At 44.0% G+C, this 18,447-nt stretch overlaps 1 protein-coding gene across 9 annotated transcripts in view; it reads left to right on the top strand.

Annotated features, from left to right (window-relative positions):
* Positions 1 to 18,447, top strand: part of Tdp1 (tyrosyl-DNA phosphodiesterase 1) — an 80,555-nt gene that overhangs the window by 53,402 nt on the left and 8,706 nt on the right. For all 9 annotated transcript variants that reach the window (XM_074067336.1, XM_074067335.1, XM_074067342.1 and 6 more), the window contains 2 exons: positions 4,634 to 4,736; positions 15,390 to 15,498. In XM_074067336.1, the coding sequence (XP_073923437.1) occupies positions 4,634 to 4,736; positions 15,390 to 15,498 (212 nt within the window). The remainder of the gene's footprint in view (positions 1 to 4,633; positions 4,737 to 15,389; positions 15,499 to 18,447) is intronic.

Here is an 18,447-nt window from a genome sequence, read left to right as displayed (position 1 = left end):
GCATCTGTCTGTGAATGTGTCCGTGACCCAAACCTCTGTCTATAAATCGATTCTGTGCTCTTCGTGTAGCTGCTGCATTGACTGTTAAGTAGTGAAATGATGAAAGAAGTGCTTTATCAGGCACGTGGTCCTATGACTGTAGTCATCCTTGGGGACTTGTACATCTTCTAACAAAAACTTAAAAGTGAACACACATGGCTGCTGCCACCATCACCAGCGTTTAGAGTCAGAAAGATGCATGGAGCAGGTTGTACCCTAGAGGTTGTCTTTGTAGCGCCCGTCTGTCCTTGTGCAGCTGTTTCCCCAAGCGTCACCACAATCATTCACATAAGCACCCTCAGGGGATTTTCTCTTGGGGGTGGAGGGGAACTCTCCAGTAGATCAAACAGGGTGTCTCCGTTCTTGTAGCTTCTTGTCTGAAAAGGCATTTGGGGCCTCACAGGCTAATAGCCCTCGTTTCAGAGACCAGACTTAAAGCCCAGAGAGAAGAATGACTGTAAGAGATCGAGTTAGTGGGGAAGCAGGAGAAGCCTCCACTCTTCATTTAGGCTCTTCTCAATATTTACTGCCTTTCTACTACATGACATTCCTATAGTCCCCTGAGATTCCCTGCAGGAATTTTCTTGTACATTATTAGATTTATTCTTGAAATTTTTATCTTTGATACAAAGTTTTCATACTGTGGACTGAGCTCAAACCTGTAATTAGCAGCTGCACCTGTAATGCTATGCCTGAACAATCACCCATATTGTCTGTAGACAAGGGGCCTGTGAACTGCCCAAGTGAACAACTGAGCATTGTTCAGCTTACCTATTGTGGTGGTGTCTTACTCAGTTCAGGCTGCTATGCAAGTCCCATAGTAGGGATAGTTTAGGAACAACAGAAATGTGTTTTTTGTGGTAGAGAGGCTGATCAGGTGCTGGTGAGCACCTTCCAGGGTTGCAGGATGCTGACTACTCCTGTCTTCCTCATGTGATAGAAAAAGGGCATGGCAGGCAGCTCTCTGAAGTCTGTTATAAGGCCAGTAAGGCTGTTTGTGAGACTTAATTACCTCCCAAAGGTGCTATGGCCTACTAACATCTCATCGGGGTTAGGATTTCGACACATAGTTTGTCCACAGCACTTGACAATGGGGCCAGCCTGGCTTGGCTGAGCCACATCTTCCAGAGTTCTCATCCTGGTGTTTCTGATTAGATGGGCCCCAAGAAAGATTGTTAGGGATATTAGGAGAGCAAATGTGATGCAGCTGTCATTTTTATTGCACACACACAGTCACTCTGGCTATGTGCTGGCTCGCACTTTGGCATGAGGCAGCAGCTGGACCGTGTACCCTCCCTTGGGTCCTCTTCATCTTTGATTCCTGGGCCTTGCCATGTGTGTATATTTAGCTCCAACAAAGGGCCTAGTTTGTGCAAGACACTTTCACCCCCAAAGCCAGAGGTGACCAAAATTCACATGGGTTTCTGACCTTCTGGGTTTTAGCTCTTGCTATAGCTATAGCTATAGCTTGTGGCTGTCCACTTTGTCTGTCTTTTGCTTCTGCCTGCCCTGTAAACGTCAGCCTCCAATGTCAGGGCAAAAACAACAATCTTATAAAGACTGGCTTGGGGTGTTCATTTGTTTGTTTTTGCAGTACTGGGGTTTAATCTCAGGGCCTTGCACTTGCTTGGCAGGTACTCCACCACTTGTGTCATGCCCTCAACCTTTTTTCTTTTTATTATTTTTCTGATAGGGTTTCCCATTTTTGCCCAGGGCTGGCCTTGGAGTGCAATCTTCCTCCCTACACTTCCTGCATAACTGGAATGTGTACCACTTTGCCTGGCTTAATGGTTGAGATGGGACGGGGGGGAGTCTTAATAACTTTTTGCCTCAAACTATGATCTGATCCTCCTAAGTTCTACCTCCCAAGTGGCAGGGATTATAGGTTGTACTACCATGCCCAGCCCTATAAAGACTTTTACCAGCTCCCACAATTGCAGAATATCAAATTTCTATAAAATACATATATGTAAATACATATATTTGCACACACATATTTTATATATAACTCCTAGGTCTGTTTATCATTCCTCTGTCCCCCAGAAGCCATTGTTTTATTCATCATTACTTCATTAGTAGCTTGGGCAGAGCTTTTGGTGGTAAGTAGATCTTGGGACATTCAAAATCCTACCCTCTAGAATTCCATACCTCAAATAATTCTCAGTAAATGAACTACCCCAGCCCCCTTTAGTGATGAAATGCCCCTAACATCCAGCACCAGCAACAAAAGGCACCATGGCGCTGGGAAGAAAACAGCTGTGCCCAGGAGGAGGCAGAAGCAAGAAGAAAGAATGAGGGTAGGGTCCTGAGTAGAGAACAGAATCTAGAACTCCTTTGGAGTTTTGGGAGCAGAAGAACTTTAAGGGTGAGAGCCCTGTGGTGTCACTGTGCCTTGCGAAAGACAGTGGTGCTTTTGCTACATCTGCAGGTGCCTGTCTGGATCACCACACGGACAGGCAGCATTTGGAAATGCATGCCCCGTCTTCTGGCTGCCCCACATACCAACAATTCAAAGTATTACTCAGAATGTGTGAGACACACATATTTCAAGGTATATGGACTCATCACCTAGACAACCTACACCTACAAGTGGCTTGTGTCTGTCAGTGCTCAGGATAGTGTTTAAGGTTTCAGGCACTTAGGATCTTGTTAGAAGCCAAATGGAAGAATCTTCTTTCAGTGGTCTCCACTGGTGTGTGCTGTAGAACACACTCTCAACTCTTGGAGCCTTGAGGAAAGGGAGCTATCAAAGGAAAATGAGAACAATCTTCTAGGGGCCCTTTGGCCTGGGATTTCATACCGCTGACAGTGAAGACTTACCCCAGAAGGTGGTCCTCTAGAAAGTGAGAACTTTGTAGAACAACAGGATATCCACTTCCAACTCATGCTCACTGCTTAGTTCTGCCGTTGTCTTAGCATGCAGGTCACCTTTTATTAGTAACAAGTGACAGACATGAGAGCTAGCTGTCTTCTTGGACTTTTAAAGAAGTTATTCTGAGGTTTCCCTAAAGTTATTAAACCACTTTATTATAAGCATTCCACCTCCTGAGTTTTCTAGCTCTGTGACAGCACAGATGGTGACAGCCATGTTCATGGTGCTTGAGTATACAAGCAAGATTCACAGTGTGGTCCACTTATGATAGCAAAAAGGAAGATGGATGGATAATGGACTTTACTTTGTTAAGTCAGCTGAATCACTTCAAGAGTCTTCCTTGGCTCTGAGTTCCACAGTCTTTTCTCTGTTCCCACGGAGTCCTTAAGAGAGATCCTTCTTTTCATCTTTCTTGATAGCTTTGTTTGAATCACAGAACAGCGATGCAAGCACATGGCATAGAAGAAGCCGATGTAGGCATCAGTGAATCTTGAAATACTCAGTTGTCCACGAAACCTGGCTTTAAGGGTTTGAGATAGCTGAAATTTTACTATACATTTTTAAAGTGAAATCAGATCAAATTTGGATGAGCCTAATTGAAAAAAAAATGGTGTCTGTTGGGTTTATGTTAATCAATCTGTAGCGGAGAGTTCTCTGCTGAACTTAGAAAAATCTTATTTTAAATTGTCTACATTTATGGGGTACAATGTGACAATTCAGTAAATGTATGCAGTGTGTAGTAACCAAGTCAAGGTAATAATTAACCTCTCCTTCTCCTTAAATATGTCTGTGTTTTGGGACCCTTCAACTGCTCTCTTCTAGTCCTTTATAAAGAGTATAGTGAGTTGTCACAAGTGTAGTCATTCTGATGAGCTATAGAGCACTAGGTTACCTTCCCTCCCTCCCTCCCTCTGTCCTCCCAAAGCCTCTTGTGACCACTATTTTCCTCTCCACTTCTATGAAGTCAGCTTTTTTATTGTCCGTATAGAAGTGGGAACTCACATGGTTCGGATGCCCCCTGTGTACCCAGTTCTGCATCTCCTTACTCCTATTACACTGTGTGATTTTGGTTTTTTCAGTCATATCCATAACTCTTTGTCCATCTAAAACATGATTCTAGGTTTGGGGACATAGCTCAGTGGTACAGCACTTAGCTAGCATGAGCAAAGCCATGAACTCATGCAACAAAAAGCACAATACAAAATATAAAAATATATATGATTCAAAATGCAAAATTTCTTTCTGGGTGCGAGTACCCATGTAGTACCTCCTAGCTGCTCTCTTTAGAGCAAAAATATAAGTTAGCACTACCTAGCTTTTAAAAACAAAAGCAGAAATCCTGGGTACACTGGGGTTATGAAAAGAAAAAAATGGGTTTGAACAGATGGAAAAAAATAATTTTACACTTGATCTTAGCCAGAAGGCCGAGAAGCGATGAAAAAAATAATTTTAAAGAAAAATAATTATTTTAATAGTTGCCCTTGGGGGAAAAATGCAGATAAGGGTGAAGCTATGCCAAATTAGCAGTTAGATAAACTCTGAGGATTGTAGCACAGTAGGATTTAAATTCCCTTTTCAAAAACTGTCACAGTTCTGCTAGAAACTGAATAAACGTGATTGCAGCTGTGTATTTTTTTGACCAATGCACTTGCAGCTGTGCAAGCCTGACCCACGCTGAGATGCCACACTGCGTCAGCCCTTTCTATGTCCTTGTCTCCACAGCGCGAATCTGTCCAAGGCTGCCTGGGGAGCCCTGGAGAAGAATGGTGCCCAGCTGATGATCCGCTCCTACGAGCTTGGGGTCCTTTTCCTCCCTGCAGCGTTTGTGAGTTCATACTTCCAGCTGTCCCATTGCCCATGTGTGAAATGGTGTCTTGTGTTTTCTCCACGTAGTCGGTGGTGAGCTGCCCAGCATTGGCACGTAGCAGGGTCTGTTTCTTACCCAGAGCCTGGGCTCTTGACCACAATCTGTGCTTTGAACTTACCAAATTCTTATCTGGATGCAGCAGGATACCTGACTAGAGGTTGAGCGATGAAGTTAAAAACAATATTTAAAATCAGGCTAATAAGACCCATGTCACCATACGATGTGGGGAATTAAATGGTAAAATATTTTTTAAATGGAGAACTTAATAGACTAAAAATTATTGTTCTCTCTAAAATGAGCCTATGTAGGGGTGAGGGTGGAGGTGGAGCTGGGGTGAAAGTTGAAGCTTTATATTTGTATAACTGGATTTATTATTTGCAGTTGGATTTGAACTCACCTATGAAAAATCCTAAAGAAATATATTTAAGGAAATACTGTGTAAGATGACATGAAGGCTTATCACAAGGTGGTAAATGACAAACAGAGTGTTTTAAATGGGGGTGATTGGAGAACACAGTTGGGAAGTAGGAGGGCTTTGCAGGGGTGTTGAAAGATGTGGAAGGTTTGGGGTGCAGGGAGAGAAGGGGGAAGGGCATCATACCTGGAAAAGAATTGGCAGGAGCAAAGCCTGGGAGGCAGAGGAACTCACGTCATCAGCTAAAGGGACCCACAAACGCAATGCCTTGTCCCCATCCAGTTTCCCATTGGTTGGGTTGACTGTGTCCTGTGAATCATAAGTGACTGGGGCAAAGTGCTGAAGTTAGGCCTTGTGGATAATACCCAGAAGTGTCTTGACCCTGCTCCCAAGGAGCTGATAGTCATAAAATCAGATAGGTCCAAGAATGTGAATAGTAGGACAAGAGGCATCCAAAATACGAGGGTGGTATTCAGCCTGAGGTAGCAAAGACTAGAGGCTAACAGGAGCCATAGTGGGGGATTTTTAGTCAAGTTTTCCAAAAACAAACTTAAGCCCACAAACAGGTAATTTAGAAAAGCTGCTGGAGAAAGTCATGGAATCAAGGATCTATTGAAAGCTGAGACCTGGGAGGGCAGGGCCAGGCCAGCTCCCGGAACCTAAGCAATAGAACTTCTGTCTGCTCCCTGGTCCTGCTTGGCTCCACATCTCTGTGGCTGACCACCCTGTACTTCCAGTAAATTCTCAAGCTTAGATCTGCCTTTCATGCTTCTGGGATCACATCTCCCTGGATAGAGGACCTGTTTCTAGAGAAGTGAAGATTGTAGTGAGCTGGAAAGCCCCCTTGAGGTGAGCTCCTAGGGTTTCACTCAAAAGTGAGCTGATGTGTGTCTTGTCAGTCTGAGAAGCAGTGTTGGGTTTTTGGGATACAGCAAACTGTGTCAGATTTAAGCAACAGTGTCACATCAGCTGTGTTGCACACTGTTTTGAGGCTTCTGGAATAGCTGTAGAGCTCTGTTTGCCCATCATGTTGGCCACAGGATAATCTGTCACTTGACTGAGGTACAAATGCTAGAACAGATGCTAGCTTTGCAGGAGATGAGTGCTGCAGAAAAGCTCTCTGCTTCCCTCCTCAAGGCCCATCCCAGGCTCAGAGCTGTCAGCCTAGGTTGACTTCATCATCACCAGCTCAGCTCCATAAGCATCCCGTGCCTCTGCAGTAGTGGCTGTGGGGATAGAATGAGGAATGAGCTGGAGTCTTTGTTCTCAGGAAACTCAAGGATAAGTCAAGAGAACAGACATGAATTTTATAGTATGTGATGAAAACCACGGTGTGGAACGTTCAAGAAGAGAGGGAGTATGGTGACTGCTGAGGGCTCAGGAGAGGCTCTTGTAGGGGGAGGCCTTTGACCTGGGCCTTGAGAAATGAGTGTTCCCAACCCACTGCCAGGTGAATGGGCTTCCTGACGGACATAACCACGCATGGTGCGTTCAGGAAGGAAGAAACAGTTCCATGTGCCTAGGATCGGGTGGGTGCCAGAAAGGGTTGGAATCCTGATCTGAGGATTGGATGGCAGTCACACTGAGGTTGGACTTTGTCCACTTGGATAATAGAAAGCCATCAGTTTCTCAGGCCAGTTTTTAGAGAATTTGAGTCTTATAAAATATAATTGTAAAATTATAATGATTATAACTTATTATTCAGAAGGTGCTTGAGGATGTGAGACATTACAGATACTATCAAAATCATCTTAATCATTTAAACTGCACTAGGCAAGCAGTCTGGTTATTAGCTAATTACTGTTACCATTCACCAGACAGTCTTACTTTGAAGGGTGAATGCGTCCTTGACAGCTCTTTCACCACCATATCGGTTTAATCACTAAGTCTTGTCATTCCTAAATCCTTAATGCTGCTTGACAATCTGTCACTTCTGGCATCCCTGTAGCCACCGTGTCCAGGGCACGTCACCTCTCCCCGCAGTAGCCTCTGCTGCTCTTCCACAGCCACCCACGAGCTGCTCTTCAGCCTGTTGCCAGAATGGTGGTCTTACTGGTCCACAGACCCAGTTGTGTGCCCACCTGCTTCAAAGCTGTAAGGCAGAATTAAGTTTCTTAGCATGGCCTCCTTTTCTCTTTGAGCTCTGATTCCTGACAGCTCAGGCCTCACCCCTCATTCCTAGCACTTCATGTTCCCTCTATACAGAACTTGTGGTTCTCATTAGGAGCCAAACCTACCCTTCCAGCCAACCCTAACCCATATGAGAAATGGGTTTATACCCCAACCTCCACCTGCCACACTGGCCCCCTCTCCAGGCACCTCTCCTGTGCATCCCACAACTTTCTGGAACTTGGGCCCATCACATTCCCACTCTATTGTGATTGTTGACTGTGTGCCACCTTAGCCAGACTTGGAGCTCTCACATGGGCACACAGGAGGCTCTGAGCAAGTGACTGTTAGTAGTTGATGTTGCTTTCTTTAAGTTCTTGGAGTTTGCACTGAGCAACTTGAGCAGAAGCAATAAGCACAACAGAGTGAACATGGTGAAGTTGATCCAGTGGATACAGTGTATAGTAACTGCCTGAATACGGCCACGTCATGTTTTAAGCAATTTGCATTATGGTGTCTGTGTGTCTGTGTCTGTGTCTTTCTGTCTCTCTGTCTCTCTCTCTGTCTCTCTCTCTCTCTCTGTCTTTTGCAATATAAATGCCAATCCCTACATATTCACTTAATATCTTAAAGATTCTTAATATCTTAAAGATTTCTGAATTGATCTTAGCCTTAAGATGTTTACTGCTAAGAACAAGGTTTGTTGTTAAATGAGCCAGGTGTTATTTCTTTGTTAGGTTCTCCCTCCTCAGCACTAGAGATGTATGTTTGCCAAAAAGACTTAGTTTGTCCAGAGATCTGCAGTCATCCTTCCAGCTGGGCACCATCCAGAATTCAGGTTCTCCAGATCAGCCTCATGCTGTGCTTCCTCAGCAGGATTCCACGTCCACACCACCCACATTTCTGAGTGGTTAGCAGCTGGATTTGCCTCTTCTGCCCTTCACCAGTGATCCATCTTGATCAGTGTGTCCTGAACACTGACTTGAGACCAGTGTTGCAATCAGGAACGGCACAGTTTCAACCAGGTAGAGGCAGCCACCTAGAAGTTCTTTACTTTCCCATGGACTATTTCCCTGTCACTCAGCAGCCAAGTGACCACATGACATACTTCCTGGGCCCTAAAAACTGAAGTGGAGAGAGCACCAACAAGTCCCATTCATAATAAAGATGCAATTTGGGTGCTACACATCTGTAATCCCAGCTGCAAGGGAAGCAGAGATGGAAGGATCACAGATCCTACCTGAAAAATAAACTAAAGCAAAAAAGACTAGAGTGTGGCTCAAAAGGTAGGGCACTTGCCTACCAAGCACAAGGCCGTGAGTCCAAATCCTTAGTATCATGAAAAAAAAAGCCCAGAAAAACAAAAAAAGTTGCCATTTGAAATCTGGAGTTGATCTGGAGGCTAATAAGTTCCTGATGAGTAAATAATGGTTTGTCTCCTTTTCTCCCACTTCTTAAGTAAATGAATCCGTAAACACATCCTTTTGGGATTAACTTAACTTGTAATTCAAGTATCAGTAGCTTTTCCTTTGGGGTACTTTCAGAGCCTTAGCAATTAATGATCAAAGTACACTTCACTCTGTGTGCCTAGCACGTGTTGGTGCTTAGTAGGTAGTGGGTGCCTAATAGAAGCTTGTCAATTTAAATCAGACTTTATTCTTTTGAGGCTGCATATCAGCTTATCTATTCTGTAATAATTTCTGGAGTATCCCTGTACTTTAGGTATATTTAACTTTTAAGTTAGACTAGCACATTTAGATTTAGAAAATCTCAGTATACCAAAGAAAGATCCAGTGATTGCCAAAATCAGTAACTGTGTTCCAAACCTTAAGACATCTGTGTGTAGATCGGGTGGCACAAGTATCTCTTTGAATCTCATTCCTTTTGGTGTTTACTGAGCATGTACTTTGCCAGGCCCTGGACTTGAGCCTGCCTCACACATTGTGGCTAGATCTTCTCCCTCTGCACACGACCATCTGGGAGTCATGGACTGCTATCCATTTCTGTTTCCTTCCAGATGAGGATAGCCCAAGTGTTTCTACACTTGGCTTAGGGATGAGTGCTGTCTCACCCTCTTCTGAGCCCCTGGTTCATTTGCTCCTGAGGTGGTAGTTTCCTTCTTTTCTGTGGTCAGAATCAAAAATGCTTCAATCAAATCTCAAAAAGTCTAGTGTCTACTTGACTTCAGTCATCAAGTCTCTACTTTTTATTTTCTCTATTTGGGCCTAACTATTCTCATCTTTTTGTTCTCAAAGATGGCACATACTGCAGATGTGTGCTCTCTTCTTGTGACTGGCTATGACTGAGAGCTAATAAAATTTACAGGAGCCTCAGCTGAACCTTCTCCTGGACTTTTCCAAATACTACTTCTGCCTCCCTCCCTTCTCCCAGCCCATTGCTTAGGCTCCCAGAATTTCCAGGGAGTCCACATCTGGGCAACAATGTTTGACATGGAGTTTCTTGGTAACCTCTAACATTCTCCCACACAGCCAGTAATACCACCATCCTTGCATTGGTCCACATCCACTCCCATCTGCCCTGTCAAGAATTTCATAGTCTTCTCTCTCTCTCCTGGGCTCCCCGACCCACCCTTCCTTTTTCTCTCCTTCAGAGCCTTGTTTCTACCCATGTCCAGGTCCGTGTTCCTCTGCTCTTCCCCTTTTTTGGTTTTTCCCTTTGGCCCACATGATGACATCAGGGTCCACTGAGAGCTGGAACATGATGTTTGCCAGCTTCCTCTCCCACCCTGCCTTCCACACTGGGCTCCATGTGGAAGCATGGACCTATAAGCATTTTGATGAGTTACGCTGTAGTACAACAGCCCCTTTGAAACTGGAAAAGAGGCAGAATATGAGAGAACACACTGGAGAGATCCCAAAGAACCAAGGTAAGGATCGCTTCAGGACACAAGAGTTAGAAGGTTTATGGCCCTCAGATCTGTAGGAGTCAAAATTACAGGAGAATGGACTTGAAAGTGAGACAGACCAGAACAGGGTCCTACTTACCAGCTGGATTAGATGTGGCCCCATTATTTTACTCCATTAGGCCCCATTGTTCTCAGGTGTACAATGGAGGTAGTACAGTAGGTAACTCAGGATCATGTGAGAATTAAGAATTAGAACCTGCACAGGGTTCGAAACAGTGCCTGGTCCTTAGCCAGTGCTCAGCAGAGGCTGTGGCTGATGGTGGCAGCAGCAGCAGAAGCATGTAAACCCCATGGTCTGATAAGGTTTAAAGCAGAGCCCATCCTATAGACTTTCAGTGAGATCATACACTTGACGTCACTTCCATGATGTTGCTGTGCTATTCCTTTTCTTCCTTCTGAGCTGCACTCACCTAGCCCTTTGCAACAGGGACAGAGTCCTGTTGGAGTGCCCTCCTCCAGGAGTTTTTCTGTGCGCCTCACTGAAAATACTTTGTTGGTGAGGGTGCAGAGTTGAGGGAGATGTCAGATCCTGCCTTGACAGAAAGACAGGCCACTCCTTTCCTTGATTTACTTTCCTTCCACATAGGCTATCTTCAATCAAATGTGCCCTTTCTGGGGAACTCATTTGCTGTCACTATTCAATCCCAGGAATCCTGATGCTTTGTGCATGGTTTTAGCACTGAGGCAGCTACGCAGACATGCGCAGCCAACAAAATAAGCTACGTCTGTGACTGAGCTCTGAGCGTGCCTCTCATTCTCTGTGACTAAGCTGTGCTGCAGAGCCTGAATCGTAGCAATGATAACGAGCACTTTCATCCCCAAGCTGAGGAGGGGAAAAGCCAGCAATTTCCCATGTGTGATACATGTCCACCCTCTCACCTGGTGTTTCCTACGTGTATTGTCTCAACTGTCTTTTAAGTAGCTGTGCCTGGGAGGGTGCCTTCCTCTGTTTAGTGAAATGCCAAGCAATACCACTGTGATATATAAATAATGATAATTAGAAGACAGCCTCAAATGATTTGACATCCAGATTGAAGGGAAAAGTGGTACTTTTTTTTGTAATACCCTAGAATTTAGATCAGAAGTGGTATGCAAGAGAAAAACATAGCATCCTGTTAGACATGGATGTTCAAACTTCTTACATCTGAGGTCAGATGCCACAAAATGGAAACCTGGGTTGAAGTATGTAGGGTATCAGATACAGGTCAAGGCCATAAAGAATCTTCCATGACTAAAATTCAGTTGAAAATAACAATGAAACTAGGAGCTAAAAAGGGAGATGTATTTGTTTAAACTAAAACTCCATTAAAGTATTTAGTAATCATAAGATCTGTATCACTTCCCAGCTCTGACTGCTTCTATACCAGGGTTTCCACAGTTTGGATCATCCTGATGTGACCAGCCCTAATATTGACTGTTACCTTTGCAGGAAGTTCTTTCATTGCCTGGTAGTGAATGTGAGACCATGTTTGCTTAGTGGAAGATGCCTAGGAGGGAGAATTGAAAGACAAGGTTCCATTTCCAGCCTTACTACCTTCTATACCTGTGTGGCCCCGGGCAACTATTTAACCTACAGATTTGTTTTCTCTATAAAACAGGAGTAGCAACATCACAGTTACACCAGTTTATTTCCTGAAATACTTATCATGTGCCTGAATAACTAGCATACCCTTACACAAGCCCTGTGAATTAAATATGTGGTCATCTTCATTTAATAGACAAGAAAACCAAGATCCAGAAAGATTAAGTTACCTGCCTAAAGTCGCATAGCAAGTAAGTGTTCTGCAAAAGTAAGAGAATCTCCTCAGATCCAGAATGTGTCAAAGACAAGATGCGTAAGGACCTAACAGCCCTTGATGACTGGAGGAAGCGTGGAAGAGGAGCAGGCTACATGCCCTTAAAGCCTCTGGGAAGCCTGACATTCTAGCTACTTAGGAATTGGAGATAGAAGGATCACAGTGCGAGGCTGACACAGACAAAAGCGCACAAGACTCTGTGTGAGAAACACACTAAAAGCTAAAGGGCTAGGGAAGTGGTTCAAGTGGTAGAGCACCTGCCTAGCAAGTGTGAAACCCTGAGTTCAAACCCCAGTACCATTTAAGGAAAACCCTCCAGAGTCTTGGTCTCTCAGCCCTATTTCTCTACCTCACCCACCCCTGATTTTTATCTTCTTTCACTCTCTTCAAATCCATGTGTTTGTATTTCCACTGGTATTGCAATCATCCAGAGTCACCTCACTTTGTAACTAAGCTTTTGCAATACTAAGCCTTAGCCTTGTGTAGCCCATTACCATTCTCTGCTTCCTGTTGGTGTTGTGATAACTCTTGGTTCCCTGGCTCTAGTGATCCCCAGTCCAGTCTGCTCCCCAGGCTGCTGCAGTGTGCCTTGGTAGCAAGATGTCTCTTCTAAAGCTCACTTTTGTCTGTTGACCTTAACCAAAGCCCCATGGCTCTTTGGGTTGTAAGTGATGTGTAATCAACTCTAATAAGCAGCAGCAACATGGCCAACATGGAAGGCAAGTCCCTTGCTTCAGACAGAGCTTGAATCCAGAGGTTCAGTCAGGCCACATCTTCTGATGTCCTCCTCCAGTTGGTGGACATGAGAGCCCCCAGCACAAAAACAGTCTTCGCCAGCACTTCCAGCTTGGCTCCTGTGCCCACCTCAAGTTACTGTGGCCAGGGAATAAGCCTAGCTTAACAGGTATAAACCATGGATGTCCTCACAGCTGCTCATTCAAAACCCTCTCCAATCCGGCTCCACTTTCCCTCTCCAGTGTTAACCAACCCCTACATACACCTATAGCACACTCCCATCCCTAGATGCGTCTGCCCTTGCATACATCCACCTCTCCCTGATGCTCTTCCCCTCCATCACTCTGTTGACCGAAATTATACCAATTTTCAAAGCCTAGCTTTAGCGTTATGTTCTTTAAACCCTTTCCTATCCTGCCGTGGAAGTGGGTCGCTCTTCATTTTTTGTCTAGCATTTGTGCCAGGTACATATCACATCCTGCATGTTGCTGTTATTAATCAGCATCTCTTTGCTTTAACCCACACCTTTCTAGGTCTTCATGTGCACAACACTTTCCCACATGTCATTTAATTTGCTCTGCTACAGAAGCCAATAAAGCAAGCAGGGAAGGGTTCCAGTCCCATCTCCACAATGCAGCATGTCTTGCATTCCGACTATGTACCAGGACTTGTACTGGATACTCAAGTGGGAAACATTGATATGACGATGGCCAGAAGCTTCACTATCCCAGCTGCACAAATGAAGAAAGTGGAACCTAAGAAGTAAATAGCCATCTGTCCTACTGACCTTTCTTAGTTCCCAGAACAGGCCAAGTCTTCACTACCCCTGGGCCCTCGCAGATGCTGTTCCTTTCTCACTTCCACCTCCAAACCCTACTCATCTTCCAGAGTTTAATGACAGCGTCATCTTTTCTAGAGAGGCTTCCACCGAACATCCCTTCCCCCAAAATGTAAAATTTAACTGCTATTCTCTTACAGTGCTCCTTGGCTGTTCTTCACAGAACTTACCAAATAATTGGAATTTTTATACTTTTATAAATGCATTTGTTTAATGTCTCTCCCATGACTGTACATTCCATGAGGACAGGGAAAATGATGTTTGCATTGTTCCTCTGTACCCCTGGCTTGGCACCAGGTCTGACACAGAAGAGAGACTTCATTAGCTCATTAGTCTGCTTGGTCCTTGTCTCAGACGTGTGCCAATAGAGACTTCAAGAAAGGGATTCACATCAAACAGAATGGAACTTTATTATGCTGGCAAATCAGGAAACTTGACAATTTGCCCAAATTCCTGAGGACAAGGATAGTCGACTTATTTGGGTCTTATGCTACTCAGAGGGAAGGGGCACTCCCAAGGGAAGGAATGGGGGCAAGCCACGGAATGGAGCTTGTCATATATTTACATGTGTTCTGGAATGTGTCCCACGTTCTGCTAGGGATAGAGGTTTTGACATTGTAAATAGGGTGGGTGGGAAAACATATGTCATTAGAGAGTGCTACTTTTTGCTGTACTACACATTTCTGTTTCAGCAGGACGGGGTTGTGGTCAGCATCTTCCCTTTACTATCTTGTTAAACCTGTGTTTGTTAGGGTTAGCAAATAAGCCCAGCACAAGGGACTAGTGAAACAGAAATTACAAGAAATAGGTACAATGACCTTGAACTCTTGGGGTCCTGCATTTGTTCAGCTTGAACATATGTTGACTGAATGAATGCTAATGTCAGCCACTCACTGGGTTAACTAAGTGTCAGAGCAAAGGCTGGAACTCAGATTCTCTATGACCAGCCTCCCCCTACTAAGTTGCATTATTACAGGGACAAAGAACCTTTGTCCTTTTTATGGCTCCTAAAACATGTGTGGGCATGGGGGTATTTAGGATTTGAAGGGTGGGTCTGTGTTTGGGTGAGTAGACAGAATTCGAGACAGTGGAGCAGGATGCCAGTATGATCCAGGAGGGGTTCTGAACATGCCTGAGTGTGGAGGCCTGGGGGCAGCACTGATTTATTAAGCCCCTGCACTGTGCAGGCCCCCAAGAGAAGGAAAAACAGTGTGCACATCAGCCCAGATGGAAAACCTCCCCCCACCCCACCCCATTCAGGTCTAACATTAACACCCTGTTCTGGAGTTCTTGGAATAAACCTTCCATTTTAGTGAGTCTTAAAGAATTTTCATTTTTTTGTTCCTACCACAATATATTGGAACACTTTCATTATACATGATAGCAACTTCTTATTCCAGAGCAGACAGCCTGTTACTATAGCAATACTGAAAGTATTCTGAGGTATTTTTATATAGTGAGTTCTACATACTCCCTGCCAACTGTACATAAGAGTTTGGTAGAAATGGGCTTTCATATCCAACATTGTTTGTTTTGTTTCTCTATATCCTTTGTCAAACTTTTGCAAACTTTTAATTCCTGAAATGTAAACTTATTTTTAGAAAAGAAAATAATTTCTGGGGATCGTAAAACATATTTGCCTATCAAACAGTGAAAATAGATCTGAAATCGCTTGACTTTTCATGTGGGTGTCATAAAGACACAACTGTTTCTTGGGATCTTCTGGAGTTGGTTTTGTTTTGTTTTTTAGAAAAAAATAGGGCTCAATTATAGATGCCCTGTGTATCTGCAGGGCCTGGACAGCTTCAAAGTGAAACAGAAGTTCTTTTCTGGCAACCAGGAGTCGATGCCTTCCTTCCCAGTGCCGTATGACCTGCCCCCAGAACTGTATGGAAGCAAAGGTAAGACAGAGGAAGGTTCTCTGGGAGAGTGTGCGATAGGGAAACAAATAGCCAGGAGATGCCCTTGGTCTTCCAGTGGGAGCCTGGTTCATGGAACCCTCTGGAAACACAGGTTTCCTTTGTCACCCTACCTAGGGTTACTGGAGCCACAGATCTCAAACCAATAGGTCTTAAAACCCCTTTGCACTTTTATAATTACTGCGAATCACAAAGAGCTCTTACATGAGTTTTGTACCTATTGTTTATTATAATAGAAATTAAAGCTGAGAAGTGTTGATGCTTATTGATTAAACCCAATGTAATATATTTTATGACTGAAACAACATTAGCAAGCAAAGTGGTGTTATTTAATACTTTTTGCAAGCCTCTTTATTGTACAGCTTAAGAGCAGCCCATTGAACTCTGACAGCGACTCCCACTCAGTCTGTAATGTCACATCATACAGCCTACGCACGCTTGTGTGGATGTGAGAGTGCAAACTGCATGTGATGATTTTGATTCACAGGCGCTCCTCTCCTCACCAGAAGTCCCCAGGCCACACTTTTGAAAACTGCTACACTAGACTGTGACTTTCCTAGGGGCAGTGACCAAGGTGTTCCAAGATTGAATATGGGACTATCCATAGTAGTTCAGGCATCTTTAGTGTCAAGCCGGATGGTTTAGTGACATCACCTCCATCATCCTGGGTTCACCAGCCTCACAGGCTGCCAGGACTTTTCTGTCAGCCCAAGAACCTCTGTCTATGGATGGGTCTGTACTCACACAGAATGAATGGTACAATTAGGACACACTTAATAGCTTACATGACAAGTGCTTGTTACATCACCACAACTGGCATATTCTCCCCCTGGAAGATAGAGGCCTATGTGAGTAGCTAAATTATAATCTTCACAGGTGCTGCATTTGAACAGAGCATATTCTTTTGATTGGAAAGTTTTAATGACCTCACTCCATTATATTCCAAAGTTTCAATTCCTTGATAGGGTTGAGCCCAGGCAGTGGGCCTCTGTAGACAGTGCTTGTTTTGGTGAACCAAACCTCCCCCTCTGGTGTCCCTATTGCCCAGGATGTGTTGATGCAAAGGGACAAAGCTCATCCTGTCTCCTACAGTTAGTATGTTATCCACTGCTAGTATGTCATCCACTGCCTGCAGGTGACTTTGCCTCTTACCATTTGCGGTGGCAGTTTCCAAAGCATACTTCTTCCCCTTCTTTCCACAGCATGTGCAATCTGTTGAGCCCTTTAAGTTTCTTGTGTGCTCATGCTTATTCCTTTGCTACTAGCAAGGTTACATAGACTTTGTCAGAATTTCAAGGAATCTGTGTCCACCCACCTGCCACCAAAAAATTTAAAAAAGAAAGCCCTGCTTTAAAACCAGACATTATAAGAGCCAACTCTACAGCATACTAAGTGGCCTTGGGAAGTTAGTTACTTTTTCTAGGCCTTCATGTCTCCAGCTGTAAAATAAGAAAACGTAGGGTCACTGAAAAGATTAACTGAGATAATATTTATAAAGTACCTAACACAGTGTCTAGCTCAGAGTTAGAAGTCAATAAACATTAGCTTCTTTTTAAGATAATTGTTCTTATTACGATGTCTAGTTCAATTCCTGGCACACACTAGACAATGAATGAATACTTTTGTGTGAATCCTCTTCCCTTTCACTTGGTGTGCAGTAATTTTTAAAAGACCAGCAGGGCATGGTGTTACATGCCTATAATCCCCACACTTGACAGGTTGAGGCAGGTGTGAGTTCAAGGCCAGCATGGGCTATATAGTGAGACCCCCATCTCAAAAAACCCAAAAGCCTAAAGCTGGTGAAGGTCAATCCTGTCTCCTTCCTGGCTTTGTACCATACTTCTGTCTTTTCTCCCTTTCTCTGTTCCTCAGATTCCTTCTCTTTCCTTTTAACCCATGTTCTTCTGTGTAAATGTAGCAGAAGGGAGGACCTGATGAATATGCCTTGAACCTTAGCCCTGGCATCTGTCCCTGGCCCTTGCACTCCCTAACCATGACTGCACCCCCTTCCCTGTAGTCTCAGTCTCCAAAGTAGGAAAGCAAGAATGGAAAGACAAAAGAGCATACACACAAGAGAAACTGGAGCACTTATTTTCTGTCAGCACTGTTTTATCACTGCTTCAGTAACAAGTACAATGATGCCAGTGGTTCAGATATCGCCATTTCAGATGGAGCCAACATTCAAGGCGCCTTGCAGACTGTAGACAAGCATACCAAAAAGAAGAAAAGTAGTAAAGAACATTGCAAAAGCATTCATTTTTTAAAAGTGATTTTCAAAATGTGACAATGCATACAAATCTTGTTCCATATTTTTTTAAATCAGACTATACAAAACATTGCGAGGGAGTATACTGTTGTGAAAAGTTAAAAGCCAGATATTACCTTGAAACCAAGAAAATGATCAAATAAAGGGAAGCAAAAGCGAAGATTCAGCTACTGGGATTCCTTGCTTTGTATAGTAGCTGCTGCCTGTCTGTTCCAGAGATACATATTGAGCACCTACTGTGTGCAGACACAAGTCCTTGCCCTCATTAAGTTTCGGTTAGTCTTTTGAAGTCGTACTTAGCAAAATCTAAATTAGCACCCCTCCCTGTGTTGGGGATGCACCTGCCCACTTGCATGCATGGGGGGGTTGGGGGAGGACTCTACCTCTGAGCTACACCCCCAGCCCCATAGGCTTTTGTAAAGCAAGATCGCCTACTTTTTAAATGAACACAAATTAGTTCCGTATTTCCTACTTGCTACATGACCCTAAGTCTGCAGTAAAACAGCCCAGTGCATGATTCCTCCTGAGCTGTGTGGTGCAGGGACATCTGCTTTGCGCTCCTTTATAGCTGTTGACTCTATGGTAAATAGTATTGGAAGAGTGAAGGAAGGAAAAGCAAAGGAAAGCCTATCTGGGATTATAGGCATGAGGCACCACACCTCAGC

This window comes from Castor canadensis, chromosome 3, assembly GCF_047511655.1.
Source record: "Castor canadensis chromosome 3, mCasCan1.hap1v2, whole genome shotgun sequence".
NCBI lineage: Eukaryota > Metazoa > Chordata > Mammalia > Rodentia > Castoridae > Castor > Castor canadensis.
The sequence above is the reverse complement of the archived record's forward strand: the minus strand, read 5'-3'. Positions and strand labels throughout refer to the sequence as shown.